The sequence below is a fragment of the Pantherophis guttatus genome, chromosome 2 (genome assembly GCF_059756535.1).
Source record: "Pantherophis guttatus breed Tessera chromosome 2, ASM5975653v1, whole genome shotgun sequence".
Classification (NCBI taxonomy): domain Eukaryota; kingdom Metazoa; phylum Chordata; class Lepidosauria; order Squamata; family Colubridae; genus Pantherophis; species Pantherophis guttatus.
The window spans coordinates 124,836,833-124,854,177 of NC_142064.1; the positions used below are offsets into that span (position 1 = coordinate 124,836,833).

General features: G+C 44.0%; 1 protein-coding gene and 1 long non-coding RNA gene across 2 annotated transcripts; both read left to right on the forward strand.

Moving 5' to 3' along the window:
• Positions 1–255: 255 nt before the first annotated feature.
• On the forward strand, positions 256–3,426 carry LOC117666568 (histone H2B 5). The gene is made up of 2 exons (XM_087886648.1): positions 256–1,717; positions 3,375–3,426. The coding sequence occupies exon 1, from the start codon at positions 328–330 to the stop codon at positions 706–708; it is 381 nt and encodes a 126-aa protein (XP_087742774.1). The 5' UTR covers positions 256–327; the 3' UTR covers positions 709–1,717; positions 3,375–3,426.
• LOC117666569 (uncharacterized) lies at positions 3,417–16,062 on the forward strand. Its single transcript, XR_015732372.1, has 3 exons — positions 3,417–3,470; positions 11,986–12,062; positions 15,794–16,062. It is a non-coding gene; the product is annotated as an uncharacterized LOC117666569 (long non-coding RNA).
• The last annotated feature ends 1,283 nt before the right edge of the window (positions 16,063–17,345 follow it).

The window sequence follows — 17,345 nt, forward strand, 5'->3', positions numbered from 1 at the left end:
CATTCCTGATTGGGCCAAACCTGTTACCAGGATTTTAGAACCAATAAGACGGCAAGCTCTCAAGGCGACCAGTAAGGAAGGGCAGGGCCAGTGTTCTAACCCAATAGAAATCCGGGCATTTTGCAGGGCTCTCATTTGCATGTGCGTGCGCAGGAGCGATGATATCAAAGCTCCTTCGGCCAATGACATCGTGATGCTTTGGATCCTCTCATTTGCATAGAGAGACTATAAATAAAGCGACGCGATCGGTTCCCCTTCTTCAGACTGACTTCTGGACTTTTTTTAATTTTGTTTGCCGTGCGAAGAAACAGTGATCGGTTATTCAGAATGCCTGAGCCGGCGAAATCTGCTCCCGCGCCCAAGAAGGGCTCGAAGAAAGCCGTGACCAAAACCCAAAAGAAGGGCGACAAGAAGCGGCGCAAGAGTAGGAAGGAGAGCTACTCCATCTACGTCTACAAGGTGCTGAAGCAGGTCCACCCCGACACTGGTATCTCCTCCAAGGCCATGAGCATCATGAACTCCTTCGTCAACGACATCTTCGAGCGCATCGCGGGGGAGGCGTCCCGCCTGGCCCACTACAACAAGCGCTCCACCATCACCTCCCGGGAGATCCAGACGGCCGTGCGCCTCCTGCTGCCGGGCGAATTGGCCAAACACGCCGTGTCGGAAGGCACCAAGGCCGTCACCAAATACACCAGCTCCAAGTGAGGCGGCTGCGCTGCGCAGTAAGGCGATCGAGAAAACCCAAAAGGCTCTTTTAAGAGCCATCCCACTTCCTCGTGAAAGAGCTTGGTCTCAAAACTACTGTTGTCTTTTATTAATTTATTCATCCCGCCCTGATTATTTTTATAAATAACTCTAAAGCGGAGAATCCTAATATCCCCCTTCCTCCCATCAACACATAAATGTATTTCTTTTCCAACATCGGGAAACGAAGTCCACATACACTGTGCTTACATGCTATTGCACGTTTTCCTATCAATGCGGTGATTTTATGGGACGTTTACTTCGTTCTGTTCCCGTTGTATCAGTGCTGTTCCCGTCCCGATTAAAATATTGGACGCGAGATTATGTTAATATTCTTTTTCGAGTTAACTTCACCGTTCACTGGGGTTTGGGGCGACCGAAAGCCAGCGAACTGCCGTTTTCTAATTCGCATCCGCGTCCTTGGGACGAGAGAAAACGGCATTCTCGAAAATTTGAGCGCAATTAACTTCTTCCACGTTTATATACCCAATTTCAAAAAAGTTCGCCTGACAGAAGAAATCTACTGTCTGGTCAGCCGGGTTGCGAAATGATCTCAAAATAACGAGCGCTTTTTAAATCATGCAACGGAGGGCTATTTGGGTGATGTCCTTGAAGTTGAAAGACCAGAGCCAAACGGGTGGCTGTGTCGAAGAAGAAAGGAGCCGATCTGCGATTCTGCATACTCCCCATTTCTGGAGGAATGACAGCCGGCTGAGCGGAAAGAACAATATAGCAAGTTGTATAAGCTGCCTTTAGTCCCCATAAAACACGCTTCACCGATGTTGAGCTAACAGCTTAATGTACAGTATGCAGCTTCTTTTTATTGCCACCTAGTGGTGGCCATCGGAACTAGTTTTCCGGCCTCTAGGCATTGCCACTGTTGGCTTTCCTCTCCCTTGTTTGTCCTTCCACATCTGAAAGGCAGTCAGATCTCTGACCAAAACAAGCAAATCTATCCAGCCAGGAGAAGGTAAATCAACCCTTGGAGAAAGTCTCTTAACTCACTTCTGCAGCCTTCAGACATTCCTTGATCTAGATTCTAGTTAGAGCATTGAGGTGGATCGTATGTTTTATAGGGGAGTTAGTGTCCTATGATGGATGTCTATGGAGATTCTCAGTCATCTGGTCACGGTTGTCCCAAAGCAGTGGTGAGTTGCTCCAAGTTCTGTCCGGTTCTTTAGAACCGGTAGTAAAGGTAAGTAGAACCCACCCCTGTTCCAAAGGTCTTTTTTTCTTCAAGAGGCAACTGGACTTTCTGGTTTTTCTTTGAAGACTTTTCGCTTTTCATCCAAGAAAGCTTGGAAGCTTCTTAGATGAGAAGTGAAATGTCTTCAAAGAAAAACCAGAAAGTCCAGTTGCCTCTTGAAAAAAAGCATCTTTGGGGTGTCCTATGATGAGGAGGTTCTTTTCTGTGTCACAGAAAAGAAAAAAAAACCACATAGGACTATTATGAATACATTAATGCTCTTCCAGAAGTTCTGGAATTTGAGCAGAATTCTTGGAATAAAGGCCAGAGCTCTGCATCTGGGCAGGGAGTGACAAGCGCTGCGTCAAAGAAGTGTACAGGTACTTCTCTACTTATGTCCACAATTGAGATCAGAATATCCATTTCTAAGCGAGATGATTGGTAAGTGAATTGATCCCAACTTTGCAACTTTTTTGTCATGGTTGTTCACTGCAGCTGTTAAGTGAAACTTTCAGTCATTAAGCCAATCTGGCTTCCCCTACCAACTTTGCCTATCAAAAGAAGGCTGGGAAGTTCACAAATAGCAATCACATGACCCCAGGATGCTGCAATCATCAGAAATACATGCTGGTTGCCAAGTGCCCAAACGTTGATCATGTGACTGTGACGATGCTGTGATGGTTGTAAGTATGAGAGCTGGTTGCAAATAAGTAAGTATGTAAGTATGAGGGCTGGTTTTAGTGCTGTTGTAACTCGGAACAGTCACTAAATGCATGTCAAGGTCTACCTTTCATGCTAATTTTAGACTGACTGGAACGTCTTTAGAGCAGGGGTGAAATGCTCCCGGTTTGGACCGGATCGCCCGATCCAGTAGCGATGGCAGCGGATGGTTCGGAGAACCAGTAGCAAAAATCCCTGCGCCCACCCCCACCATGCCCAGCTGAGCCGCACGATCATCAGAGGCTTTTTTTTTTTTTTTACTTTTAAAAGCATTTTTTCTACAACCTCTTCCGATGAAAAAATGCTTTTAAAAGTTTTTTTTTTAAAAAAAGCCTCTGATGATCATGCTGCTCAGCTGGGATTGTCAGAGGCTTGTCAAAGCATTTTTTTCTGCAACCTCTTGGCCGAAGAGGTGGTAAAAAAAAATGCTTTGAAAAGTCTTTGACGATCCCAGCTGAGTTGCCTGATCGGCAGAGGCTTTTCAAAGCATTAGAAAAAATGCTTTGAAAAGGTAAAAAAAAAAAAAGTTGGCCACATCCACCCAGTCACATTACCCCCTCCCCACCAAGCCACGCCCACAGAACCGGTAGAAACAAATTTTACCCCTGCTTTAGAGCCCATCAAAGTTACTGTAAATCAAAGAATTAGTGTAATGCAAAAGAAATCATTTTTGTTCCACAATTGTCTCCTTTTTCTTTTCTTTTTCTCTCTTTCTCAACAGGATTGATCAACGATCAATGAAAAAGTAATGGAAAGGAGAGGAAGGAAGGAAGGAAGTGTGCAGTATTTCATGAACCCATGTATCAGCAATGTACTGGTAAGGCTAAGTAAGAACTCTAGCACCTTCCCCGTTGGCCTGTTGGCCAACCGTAACTGTTACTTGTTTGCTGTAATCAATGAGTCATTGCAAAATTGTAAGAAAAGGGAACTGGTTTTATCAGCCATTCTTTCTTTGCCAACTATTTTTCTTGGAAGACAAAGTATGTACCAGTCAGTTGATTAGGCTTAGGTGTTCCATGACAGGAGCGACTGAATAAACTTAGTTTAGCCATGAGTGGGTCTCTTTAGAGCTAAATATAACCCCCATTGTTAGTTGACTAAGTCAATTCTTTTTAGTGTTCCCACAGGACATTTAAATATGCTAGACTAGAGGAACAAGCCTCTGTCAATCTTTTATTATCTATGTCAGTTAAGCATTGGACCAGATGGCAACAAAGAGATAAAGGAATTATCTGCTGCCATCTAGTGGTATTCTGGATTTTTGCAGCACAGATATAATACCACAGCCTCTGCATATAAAAACTGAAAACTTAAGAGTTTCCCCTCTTCTTTCCTCCCTAGGCCTAAACTTGTTGATTAGGCTCTCACATTATAGAGGCTCCTTAGTAGTAGCACTTGGACTTATATACCGCTTCCACAGTGTTTTACAGCCCTCCCTAAATCAGCCTATTCTCCCCAACAATCTAGGTCCTCATTTTACCAACCTCTGAAGAATGGGAGGCTGAGTCAACTTTGAGCTGGTGGGGATCGAACTTCTGGCAGTCAGCAGAATTAACCTGCAATACTGCATTTTAACCACTGCGCCGCCACAGCTGTGGGGAAACCTTTAAATTGGATGATCCAACTGGGTCAAGCCTGGCCAGCTTTTGAAACAAGCACTCCGGCTGGGTTTTGCAGTTTTTGAGTTGCTTATCACAGAACACAGCTGAAGCCTTGGGATGCATGGTTTCCTTGGGGAGATTTGGCAGGGCAGGAAAAGGACTCCCCTACAGCTAGATCAGTGGTGGGTTGCTCCCGGTTCAGACCAGTTCACAAGAACCGGTAGTAAAACTGGCAGGAAGCTCCGCCCACCGACCCAGACGTCATCAGGAAGTTTCTGCGCATGCACAGGCGAACCAGTAGTAAAGGTAAGTAGAAATCACCCCTGAGCTAGATCTATATATATCTTTCAACTGCTATAGTAGTGTCTCACAACCTGGTACCTTTCTGATGTACTGGACTACAATGCCATTATGCCAAATCAACACAATATACTTGCAAGAAGTAATGAAAGTTATATATAGTCAATCAGTGACCATTCAAAGTAATGACAGACCCTCAGAAAGGTACAACACAGATTTAAAGTCCCAACAACCCCACCCCCAGCCATGGTTGAAATTTGGACTCTCAGATCTGGCCCATATTTACAAAACGACCATTTGTAGCATCAAATGATTGTGATTTACTTTTTTTTTAATTTATTTTTGCTGGAAACTGGTGTTTACTTCAAATTTCCAGCAAAAAAAATACCGTATTTCCCCAAAAATAAGACCCTGTCTTATATTTTTTTTGAACCCTGAAATAAGCGCTTGACCTTATTGCCATGTGCTCAAAAGCCTGATTGGGCTTATTATCAGGGGATGTCTTATTTTGGGGGAAACCGGGTACCCATTGCAGAAAAATGGATTTGCTAATTGAATACTGCAAAAAAAAAAGGTTGTAAAATTAGGGTGGGGTCACATGATGACCCACTTAATGATTGGCACAACTTACGATTGTATTTCTGGGCTCATTTGTGGTAGTTGTGGACTACCTCTAATCCAATGAATCTGGAGGGCACCAGGTCAGGGAAGGCTGTTCCTTAGCGAACATTTGTGGTCCTGTGGGAACATGTATTACATTTAAGATCAGATGGGAGGACTCTGAGGGATCAATTTGTTGAGAAAAGCAAGTCAAGGGAAAAAGAATCAACCAAACTGTTATGTTCCAAGCATTTGTCTGATTCAATTCAGTAGTTTCCCAGTAGAGGGCAGAGTGCCCCTTTTGAAATCCTAAACATTCTTATATCTCTAGAAATAGTTACTGCTGTCCTGAAGGGAAGCCTCATGGTGGGCAGATTTTGCAAAGAAATTAATTAGTTTAGCAAATGTCCCATTCTAATTCTTCACAAAGTATTATTTTTGAAGGAATGTCAACAAAACTGCTCACCCCACCCCCACCCGTGTGTGTGTGTGTGTGTGTGTGTGTGTGTGTGTGTGTCTGTGTGTGTGTGTGTGTGTAAAATGAGATGGGCATGCATTGCTCAAATTTTCATACATATGTGACTGGAAATTTTATTCAGTATAAGTTACTTTTGAGGTTTCATATGGCATTGTTAACAAACTTTCAACTCATGCCAGTTATCATACTCTGGATAGTTTTTTAAAAGTTCTTAGCTTTTTCAAAATTTGGGTACAGAAGGCCTGCGTAGAACTGCAATTACAGCACCCATGGCGAAAACAAAATTGAGTGGAATTAAATTCATGAGAAGTGGCATTGATTTTGACTTAAATCCTAATACTGCCATCTTAAATTATTTCATGTACATTTTATGGGAATAAATTCCAAGGAAAGCGTGCATAGATCCGCAGTCTAAAAATGTATTCTACAACTCCTTCTTGTGACTCTTTTTGATCCATCTCAATTCTCTCTCTTTCTCTTTTTCTCTCGCCTTTGAGTCATTGTTGCAAATGACAACAAGCCCCTGCAGTTTTCTTGGCAAGTTTTTGGAAGTGGTTTGCCATTGCCTCATTCCTAGGGCTCAGAGAGAGTGACTGGCTCAAAATCACTCCGCTGACTCTGTGCCTAAATTCAAATTAGAATCCATGCTCTGTGTAACCTCGTATCTTTACCACTCTATCAAACTGGCTTTTTTTCAAATCAATAGAAGTCTTTTTCTCAATCAACTTTTCCACCTCCTGCTGTTAGATGAGTTAAGGTATCATTTCCATAACACGAAGTCAACCATTTGCAAAAGACTTCTGTATTTGATATAAGACCCTTGGTTCTAAAGTTAGGATTTAGGATATTGGCAAATGATCTGAGTCTGGTTGCTGATGGCAGAAGCTCCAAAGCTCCTGTATTTTTCCTAGAAAAGAAATGCTGGTCTACTTTGCCACGCAAGCCACACCTGCTCAGCTAGCCTCTTCAGCACAATTGTGAAAAGTGCAGGCATCCCATTCTTTTTTTGCACATGTGTACTTGAATTAGAAATTTAGAAAATGGGAAGTGGGAACAGCTAATTTAGAAAATAGGAAGTGGGAGAAGTGATCTTGTTAAAATAGCTTTATGCAGAGCTGCCTTATTTTTAACCAAATATATTTTAAGAATGTTGGGTTTTTTTCTGAGAAAACTGCTGGAGTCTCATGCTACTTATTATATCTTAAGGTTCAGCGGAGTCAAATCTCTCTTTTTTAAATATTCTGAATAATTAAACAATCCGTATCAAATCGGATGATACCGAGTTGGAACTGGGGATTGGCTGGTGATTTTTGAGTAACAAACATATAAAAATTATCCCATTCCTGAATCTATTTTCCTCCTCATAGTTCCCTTGCTTAGATAGAATAGAATAACAGAGTTGGAAGGGACCTTGGAGGTCTTCTAGTCTAACCCCCTGCTTAGGAAAGAAACCCTACACCATTTCAGGCAAATGGTTATCCAACATCTTCTTAAAAACTTCCAGTGTTGGAGCATTCACAACTTCTGGAGGCAAGTTGTTCCACTGATTAATTGTTGAGTGCAAGAAAGGTGAGAAGGACGGAGACTTCACAACATCCAGAAGTCCCGGTCCTGATTTTAGCCAACTGAAACAGCTAAAGGCTTTATGCCTCCAATGAGGTTGAGTCAGTTTGAGCAGCAAATCAATTGAAAGTTGGACTGAGACACCTGCCACCATCTGTGCAAGGAGGGAAATCATCCAGCACTTCTTTTCAGCTCTTTGGGAAGTTCTTTTTTCACGTGCTGTTCCTGAGTTTTTAATCTTTATGATTTCAAGGTATGCTTGAGGGAGTGGTAAAATCATTTTTTTTTTTTACTACCGGTTCTGTGGCCGTGGCTTGGTGGGCGTGGCAAAATCTCCATTCCCACCCTGCTCCTGGGGGAAGGATACTGCAAAATCCCCATTTCCTCCCCACTCCTGGGGAAAGGATACTGCAAAATCCCCATTCCCTCTCCACTCCTGGGGGAAGGATACTGCAAAATCCCCATTCTCTCTCGACTCCTGGGGGAAGGATACTGCAAAATCCCCATTCCCACCCCACTCCTGGGGGAAGGATATTGCAAAATCTCCATTCCCACCCCACTCTGGGGCCAGCCAGAGATGGTATTTGCCAATTCTCTGAACTACTCAAAATTTCCGCTACCAGTTCTCCAGAACCTGCTGAATTTCATCCCTGGCTTGAGGGCCCATGGACAAGAGGGAGAGGGAGTGAGAGGGAGAGAGAGAGGGAGAGAGAGAGACAGAGAGAGAGAAGGAAGTAAATGTTTAATGAATTAGTGGAGCTGCATGTTGCATATTGACTTTCCTGCTCTTCTGAATATGAGCCGTTGAATAGGGACTCTTGTTTTGCTCTCAAGAGAAGCTAAGGATGTCAGAGCTGGGGAGCAGGATATCCTTGGCCTACAGGAAGTCCTGTTTGGCTCTCTGGCATTTCCAGGAGGATTGGCTAAAAAAAAAAAAAACCTCCCGAAACCCTCCGTTTCTTAAGAAGGATTGAAATAGAAAGCAAATGAGACAATCAACAACTTCTTCAAAGGGATACAATTCACAGGGGAAGAAGAAAACAACAACACACGACCTTTCCTGGATATCCTCATCAGCAAAAGAAACAACAGCGAATTAAAAACCCAAGTCTATTGGAAAACAACTCGCACTAACTTAAGTGTTCCACTACCAAAATAGCAACCCAACCTCCCACAAGAGGAGGTACAAATGCACAGCAGCAAAAAAGGGGGGAAAACACCTAGGTAACATAGTCCAATGAAACAAATACCCACTCAACTTTATCAAAATGTGCCTCACCATCCAGCCCTCAAAAGCATTTTAAGCAAACTCAGTAGTTAAAGAGGGGGGAGGGAACCTACAACATACCATGTAGGACAGGCAGGCTGAAAACTGAAGTCAGAAGACAAGACCAAAATGTCTTAATCTCACAACACATGGACAGACTCAACCATAGTTTCAGCTGTGATACAGTTAGTATCGTGTATGTTGTTTGTTGTCTTTGAGGCATTGTTGACTCCTGGTGTGACCACCTCATGCATCCCATCTCTTGTTCCAGGAATACACAGAAATTTGCTGTAACCTCAGCCAGAACATTTGCGATGGAGTTGTTGATGTTCCCTGAACTGGTTATTTATTTTCATGTCTCATTACCCAACTAGATAACATCATCAGTGGAAGTAGGTGTGGGGTTTGCTCCGTGTTTATACGCAAAAGCTTCCCCCTGTCATGGGATGCATGAGGGGTGTGTGTAGTAATTGCTAGCAGCTTGCAAAGACAAAGATGCAATGGAAGTCCAGTGGTATTTATTCTGAACTAAGTATCAGTGCTTGAGAGTGCTAATCATGTCATGTTATGGTTATCTTAAAGCACAGTTTTTCAAACAGACTTTGGCCTAAAATAATGTATGGCCCAAAAGGTGAGGAGATGACGAAATGAGCTTCATTTAGTTCCTGCTATTAACTCTGCTTTGTGGCACATGGCTTTTTGCTACTATTAAATTCGTGGCTCCTGGCACTATTGACTTTGCAGTACCATTGACCACCACCAGTGCTTGCAAAATTCTGGACGACCACAAGATGGTAACACAGGATATACATAGACCAATGTGGGCTGGGGAATGCTGGGAGATGAAGTCCACCCATCTTAAAGTTGCCAAGGTGGAGAAACAGACATAGATTATAACTGCTAACCTCTAGTGGTCCAGAGTTTTTCACCCCAGGTATAGTTAGTGTAATTCAGCCCAGTACAGGTACTCCTCAACATACGACCATGATTGAGCCCAAAATTTCTGTTGCTAAGTGAGACATTGTTAAGTGAATTTTGCCCCACTTTTCTTGCCTCAGTGGTTAAGTGTATCACTGCAGTCAAGTTAGTAACATGGTTGTGAAGTTAATCTGGTTTCCCTGTTAACTTTGCTTGTCAGAAGGTCACAAAAGGAGACCGCATGACCCCCAAGGCACTACAACCGTCATAAATATGAGTCAGTTGCCAAGCATCTGAATTTTGATCACGTGACCATGGGGAAACCGCAACAGTCGTGAGTGTGAAAAATGATTATAAGTCACTTTTTTCCAGTCCCATTTTACAGTAACTATGAACCAGGGGTGGGTTCTACTTACCTTTACTACCGGTTCACAACGGGGCCATTCGCGCTTCTGTGCATGTGCAGAAGCTTCCTGATGACGTAGGGGTCGGTGGGCGGAGCCTCCCGCCGGTTTTACTACCAGTTCTATAGAACCGGGGGCAACCCACCACTGCTATGAACGGTCACTAAGCGAACTGTTTTAAGTCGAGGACTACCTGTACCGTGACAGATGCCTCTCCAGAGCAGTCCTTCTTCTTGCATGCCATTCTGAGCAATTTCTCAGGAAGCAAAGAATAGGGAAGTAGAAGGTCCAGGACATGTTCAGCCTTGTCTGGCCCCAGTTTATTTTTGAACTGATCACAGTTGGTGAAAATTGATGCCATTTTTCCTTGGCAACTTGAGATGGGAAATATTTCGAGATAAAAAACGATAACATGAATCCTAAAGTAACCTTGTATAATTGCAGAAAAGCAAAGAAAACTTCCAGCTCCAAATCCAGGGAAAAATCCCAATGTCATCTATCTTGCATTGTCATTCTAACTGTGGTGGTTTGAGTGACGGGGAGGGCCAACTCCATAATTTGGAACAGCCTTCCGCAGAGATCAGAGGGACCCCCAATCTTTTTAGCTTTCCAGAGGGCTATGAAGACCATTTTTTTACTCCAAGCATGAGCTAGGATGGGGAGTTGAACTGGGAGGATGTTTGGTCTGGCACCTAAGGGATGTTCTGTCCCCAACCCCACGCACACACACCAACAGACGTTCAGGAGTTAAAGACCAAACCAACCGGCAAAATCCTTTTCCTTATGATAACGGAACTTGGCAACAACCTAGTGGCTGCCTGCCAAAAGTTTATTATTTACAAAGAGGAGAGATAACTTCTCCCCACTTCTGATACATCAAAGGAAAGCAGCTCAATAATTACGGAATTAAATCAAGTCCAGAGATACTCCAGCAAAGTCTTAAAGCAAAAGTCCGGCAATGCAGAATGGCGTGGAAGCTTTCAGCTTTGTTCGTCACAAGGTTTGACTGGCCACCACACTCCCTTTTATATCCTGTGGGGTGTGGTCCAGTGACTCAGCCTAATCTCGGGCACCCCCTTTCTTCTGTTGCGTGCGCTTATCTCTGGGACGCTGGCGTGGGTCCAGCCAAGACTCATTACCCTCATCACTGTCCATCTGTGGCTGTGTGGAGGTGCTTGGCCCTGACCCTATCTCTTGCCCTTCGGTGGACACCGAAGGCATTGCCAGAAAGGAGGGTCCTGGAGAGGGAGGCCTTGCCAACTCCTCCCCTTCACTCTCGGAGTCCTCTCCTGACGATGACACAGGCTCCGGTAAAAGAGCCACACCAAAGGAAACTATATGTTTTATGGATTGTTGTGAGCCACCTGCAGTCAAAGTATAAGATAGACGGCCATATAAGTGGGGGTGGGATTCAGCCGGTTCCAACCAATTTGAGCAAACCAGATGCTAATTTTACATCTGGTTTGCTGAACCGGTAGTTGCAAGGACTGGCTGGCCCTACCCACCATGCCCCTCCCCTCCCAGGAGTCTCCACGCCGCCTGTTTTGGATGCCAGGTACGTGCAGCGTCCACGTGGAGGCTCTGGGAGGGCAAAAAACATTCTGGAAGTCTGGAAACGGGCCCATTTCCGGCCTCTGGAACCTGGGGAAGACTGTTTTCGCCCTCCCGGAGGCTTGAGGAAAACCTCCAGAACCTGGGGAGGCTGAAAAATAGGCCTTCCGGAAGTCCGGAAATGGGCCCATTTCCGCCCTCCTGAGGGTCTCTGGAGCCCGGGGAAGGCCATTTTCACCCTCCTGGAGGCTCAAAGAAAGCCTTCAGAGCTTGGAGAGGCGAAAAGCCCACCCACCCCCCACCACAGTGCAGGAGGCCAAGTAGGCCACACCCACCATGCTGCACCCACCCAACAACCAGGCAGAGAACCAGTTGCTAAAGTTTTTGAATCCCACCCTTGCATATAAGTCTTTTCTAATAAATAAATATAATAAAATTTAGGGAGAGCCCTCCAGCTTCCCTAGCAAAAGGCCTTGTGTTCCATTCCTCATGTTGCTAGCTGCAAAAGGTTAGAGATGACATGAGCAACTAAATTCTGTTTCATATACTAAGGAAACCTTTCATAGACAGAATGGATAATTCTGAGTTAAATGAAAAAAAAAAAGCAGCTCAATCAGGGTACAGTCTTGGAATATTGCTTCTTCTTTCAGTCCTGGGCAAAATGTTGCCAAACCGGTCAGCAAGTCGAGAAGCAGCCAAGTTTTGATGAATGCTGTGGCAGACAAAGGTAACTCTGGATTTCCTCTCAGGATTGGGCAATGTTTAAAGGTAGGTGACTGGCTGGGCACCAGATGCTTTGAACTTCAACTCCCAGAACACTGGGAGTTTGCCACTGGCTTTGTTAGCTGAGGCCTGAGGTGGTATTCTGTCGGTTCAGGCAAACCAGTAGCGGCAATCGCGGGTGGGCCCACCCGCCCCACCCGGGCTCGAAGTCGTGCTATTTAGGCATGCACCAAATGTGAAGTGCGCGCACACAGTACACACCAAAAGGAAGCATGAGGTAAGTAGAACAGCGCGGGGGGGGGGGGGGTAATCAGCTGTGGCCCGCGATCTTTTTTTTTCCTTTTAAAAGCATTTTTTTTACAACCTATTCGGCCGAATAGGTTGTAAAAAAAATGCTTTTAAAAGGAAAAAAAAGGCTCTGACGATTGCGCGGCTCAGCTGTGATCATTAGAGCCTTTTTTTTAACCTTTTAAAAGCATTTTTTAAAAGAAGCGGCAAGCAGGTGACCAGCCGATTGGGTGGGGATGGGCGGGGGGCCCAGGGATTTCTGCTACCGGTTCCCTGAACCACCCGCCACCATCGCTACCGGATCAGCTGATCCGGTCCGAACCGGGAGCATTTCACCCCTGGTTCAAACTGTCTGGAAGATGCCAGTTGGCTCTCCTTGGTTGGGGTTCCGTTCAGTGCTAAAACAGATGGTGTAAAGAAACCTCTAACACGCCTTTCTCCACATTGTGAAAACAGCTCAGGCTGCCTTGTGGAAAAAGTTTAGAGCTCCCACAGTGAGGGTCCTGGATGCAGGCAGGAGCGGTGATCGCATAATCCCATAGAGCCACTCCGCCCAAGGATGATCTAATTGTATACTATGTCATCAAACTGATTCTTGATCAAGTAAATTAACATTGAGGGGGCCTTCTCCTTTATTGGTAAATTAACATTCTTTTCCCCCTTTTGCTTTTTAAAAAATAAGTTGGCCCTCATATGTAGCTGGCTCCCTCATGCTTCTCCCAGAATAGTCACTAAAATTGCAGAGGAAGCTGAGGAACAACTTGAAGTGGTCTTGGAATTTTGTTTTTAGAAATGGTATTATTCCACTGCCTTTTAAAAATTGTCTGTTTGTTCTAAAGAGCAAAACGTGCCTTTACATGAGGCAGGGTCATCCCTCCCCCCCCCTCTTCTTTTGTGTCTTGCTGTAAGATTGTGCCAGACAATTACTGGAAGTTAAATCAACTGAAGGCAGAGGAACTTAACTCTACATAGGACGGTGCTGTAAATTCTGTGTAACGCTCAATTCATTACTTAAGGCATCAGAGAAAATTAAGACAGAACCTTGGATAGAAGGAGAAGAAGAAATTAGGAATTTTTGGCTTTCTGCTAATGCATTTTATTCTAATACTGGGTTTCAGGAGAGTGCCCACTCAGAGTTATGGATAACCATGGATAGACAGTCATACTTGCTGTTTAACTTCATCATAAATGTCATTTTGTATGATTTAAACGCTCCAGATTGAGCCTATTCACTCCCCTAAGTAAAGGTGAATATTCCAAAATGTCCTGCTCTTAGGGAGACAGGGCAGTTATTATATATATAAAACTTCATAACCTGAATGAGATTGTTAAAAAATATGAAGGCATACTTTGCTTTGCTTCTGTTGCTCTTACTGTTATCTGGGATTTTGAGACAATGCTAAATACATTTTGGTTAGGATTGGCAGTATATTGGATACCTCCAGCCAATTTTCTTGGCCTTGACAGTGTCCCTTAAACCTGGAAACTCCTTTGGCACGTACCTGCAAGCCCAAAGTGGGGGCAGTACAATGGATCTTTTCCCACTGCTGAGTTGTAGAACTATCCACCCATCCTCGAGCTGGCATAAAACTACACTGGTATGAAATGTTCTGACTTCATAGGTTCACTGCTGTTTTTGTAAGTATGAAGAAAACAGCATTATGGCACGAGCTCCACCTCTTTTGAACAGGCGTGCAACATCATGACAAATGCTTGTATCACAATTCCCTGATGCATCACAAGCCCCTGACATTGCTTACAGTATGTCATGCTGATCCCCTTTGCCCTTCCCCATATCCGGTCCATATCCTACCTCTCTTTTATTTATTTTTATTTATTCAATTTATTTATTTGATTAGATTTATTAGATTAGATCTCGCTGCAAGGCACCTTTGGCTGGCTTACGACATTAAAAGCCAATAAAGCCACAACAAAATAATTATTTCTAGTAACAATTTAAAAGATGGGGAGGGAGGGAGTGAGATGCACAGGATGGGAGATGGGATCGCCTCTTAATTGGACAACCATTTGTCTGAAATGGTATAGGGTTTCCTGCCTGAGCAGGCAGTTGGACTGGAACAGGGGTCTCCAACCTTAGCAACTTTAAGACTTGTGGACTTCAACTCGCATAATTCCTCAGCCAGCTGCTGGTTGAGGAATTATGGGAGTTGAAGTCCACAAGTCTTAAAGTTGCCAAGATTGGAGACTAGAAGATCTCCAAGCTGTCTTCCAACTCTTCTCTCCTCTCCTCTCCTCTCCTCTCCTCTCCTCTTCTTTTCTAGTCCAATCCAGTCTAATCCAGTCCATTCTAATCTGTCAACCACCTCCAGCATAATATACTCCTGTTGGGGCCTCAGGCCAACTAGAAGAGCCAGGTCTCTGGCACTTATGGGAGGGTTAGAAAGGTGGGAGCAGATCTCACCTCAAGGGCAAGATGTTCTAAAGGACAAGTGCCATGGTAGAAAGGGCTCTTCTCCTGGCCCCACCAGCCAACATTCCTTGATTGATGGAGCCTGCAGCGTGCCCCTTCTGCTGGCACAGATGGGGTGGGCCAATCCCATTGGAGTGAGATGGTTCCTCAGGTAGTCATTCTTCAGTCATTCCCCTTGACGTTCTTCCATAGTATCAGATGACGAAGTCTAAAAGATGTAATATACATTGAAACTGGCCTTGGACAGAGTCAGACAGATGGGAAAAATACAGCACACACAAACAGAAAACCCCAAAGAAGCCCACTGAATCTTCTCGTGCCTCTTGAGGATTTTTTAAGGCACTGGTGGGGGAAAAAATGAGAAAGAAATTAGCTTGAAAGATGCAAGGAGCCACACCTGGATGCATCTGTTTTCAATAATCATCTTGCAAGACTTCTTTTAAGTCTGGTTCTTTTTCCTTTCTCGGAAACCAAGAAGAAACCTAAGAGGCTTGATCACATATTCTCAGGGCAACCATTTTGTCACTTTTAAGTTTAACCACAATACGCTCTTCTCCATCAAAGCTAGTGAGGTAAACACAAAGCTGGTACGGTTGATGAGCTTCCCCAAAGCAACAGAATGAATCCCAAGGCAGATATGAAAATGCAGAGATGCTCTCTGGAACTAACCACAAAAACAGTGCTCCTGACTATCTGGCTAAGTTTGCATCTATCAGGCCCACAGTCTCCCCGCATCTTGCACACCCATATGCAAGCTTAGAAGGGACTCCAAAAGGTCCTGGTTCCTTATCTGTGCCAGCAAAGGCTTCCCCACCCTCTGTGATTAGAAAGACATTCAACTGTCTTCCAACTGCAGTGATAAAGAACCTGGCCACGAAGCTCTAAGATGCTGGGGGTGGCTCGGTGTGACCCCTCTCTTCCCTTCCGTTTGTAATGGCAGATATGCTGCTTTGAATTGGCAAAATTTCCCCCTTCTCGAGTTGGCTCACCCATTGCTTGTCTTGTTTTCTTTGCAGCGCCTGGGACATATGGATCCATTCCCTGTGGAACAGATTAATTAAATTGTATGAAAGTGGCACTGGGCTTCCTTAGGCTGGGCCGGCACTCCTGGCCCCATAGGAAGTTTTTGGGTGAGCCTTTTCTCAACCATTGAAAGTGAAGACAAAGCCTCTTCCAAATTGTACTTGATACCTGCTGAGGCTTTTACACCACAAATGCTAAAAACAGAGGGTGCATTTTTCACCTGTTACAAATTAAAAGTAAAAATACTATCCTTCGAGGTGAATTTGTCTCCTAATGACTACAGGGGGCACATCCTTGGGGGTTTCCTGGGAAATTCTAAGGAAGGGTTTCCTCTGGCATGGTATTTTGGGTAGTCTAGCCTACATCCAGGTATTTGCTACGGTAGTAGTTTCCCATCCAAGTGTCCTTAATCCTATCCCACTCTGGCTGCAAACTTTGTAACTTGTTACTTATCAGCCTTGTTACTTGGCAAGATGTGTTTTGAGAAACACATTTTAATTTTATTTGCCCTTGGTTCTGAATCTTTGGCTCCACGTTTGGTGTTTTCAGTGAAATTTGAGGTTATGGAGCACTGGACCAGGGGTGGAATGCTCCCGGTTTGGACTGAATCACCCGATCCAGTAGCGATGGCAGCAGGTGGTTTGGAGAACCGGTAGCAAAAATCCCTGCCCCCCCCACCCACCCACAAGGCCAGCTGAGCCATGCAATCGTCAGAGGCTTTTTAAAATTATTTTTAAAAGCATTTTTTCTACAACCTCTTTGGCTGAAAAAAATGCTTTTAAAAGTAAAAAAAAAAATGCCTCTGATGATCACGCGACTCAGCTGGGATCGTCAGAGGCTTTTAAAAGTATTTTTTCTACAACCTCTTCAGCCAAAGAGATTGCAGAAAAAATATTTTTAAAAGAAAAAAAATCCTCTGACGATCAGGCAACTCAGCTGGGATCATCAGAGGCTTTTAAAAGCATTTTTTCTACAACCTCTTCGGCCAAAGAGGTTGCAGAAAAAATGTTTGTAAAAGAAAAAAAAAGCCTCTGATGATCAGGCAACTCAGATGGGATCTTCAGAGGCTTTTAAAAGCATTTCTTCTACAACCTCTTTGGCCAAAAAGGGTATAGAAAAAATGTTTTTAAAAGAAAAAAAAAGCCTCTGACGATCAGGCAACTCAGCTGGGAACTTCAGAGGCTTTTAAAAGCATTTTTTCTACAACCTCTTCGGCCAAAGAGGTTGCAGAAAAAATGTTTGTAAAAGAAAAAAAAAGCCTCTGATGATCAGGCAACTCAGATGGGATCTTCAGAGGCTTTTAAAAGCATTTCTTCTACAACCTCTTTGGCCAAAAAGGGTATAGAAAAAATGTTTTTAAAAGAAAAAAAAAGCCTCTGACGATCAGGCAACTCAGCTGGGAACTTCAGAGGCTTTTAAAAGCATTTTTTTACAACCTCTTTAGCCGAAGAGGTTGTAGAAAAAATGGTTTTAAAAGTAAAGCCCACCCAGTCACATTACACCACCACCACCAAGCCATGCCCACAGAACCGGTAGTAACAAATT

Coding starts and splice junctions, on each gene's coding strand:
- LOC117666568 (XM_087886648.1), top strand. CDS start 328: ATGCCTGAGCCGGCGAAATCTGCTCCCGCGCCCAAGAAGGGCTCGAAG.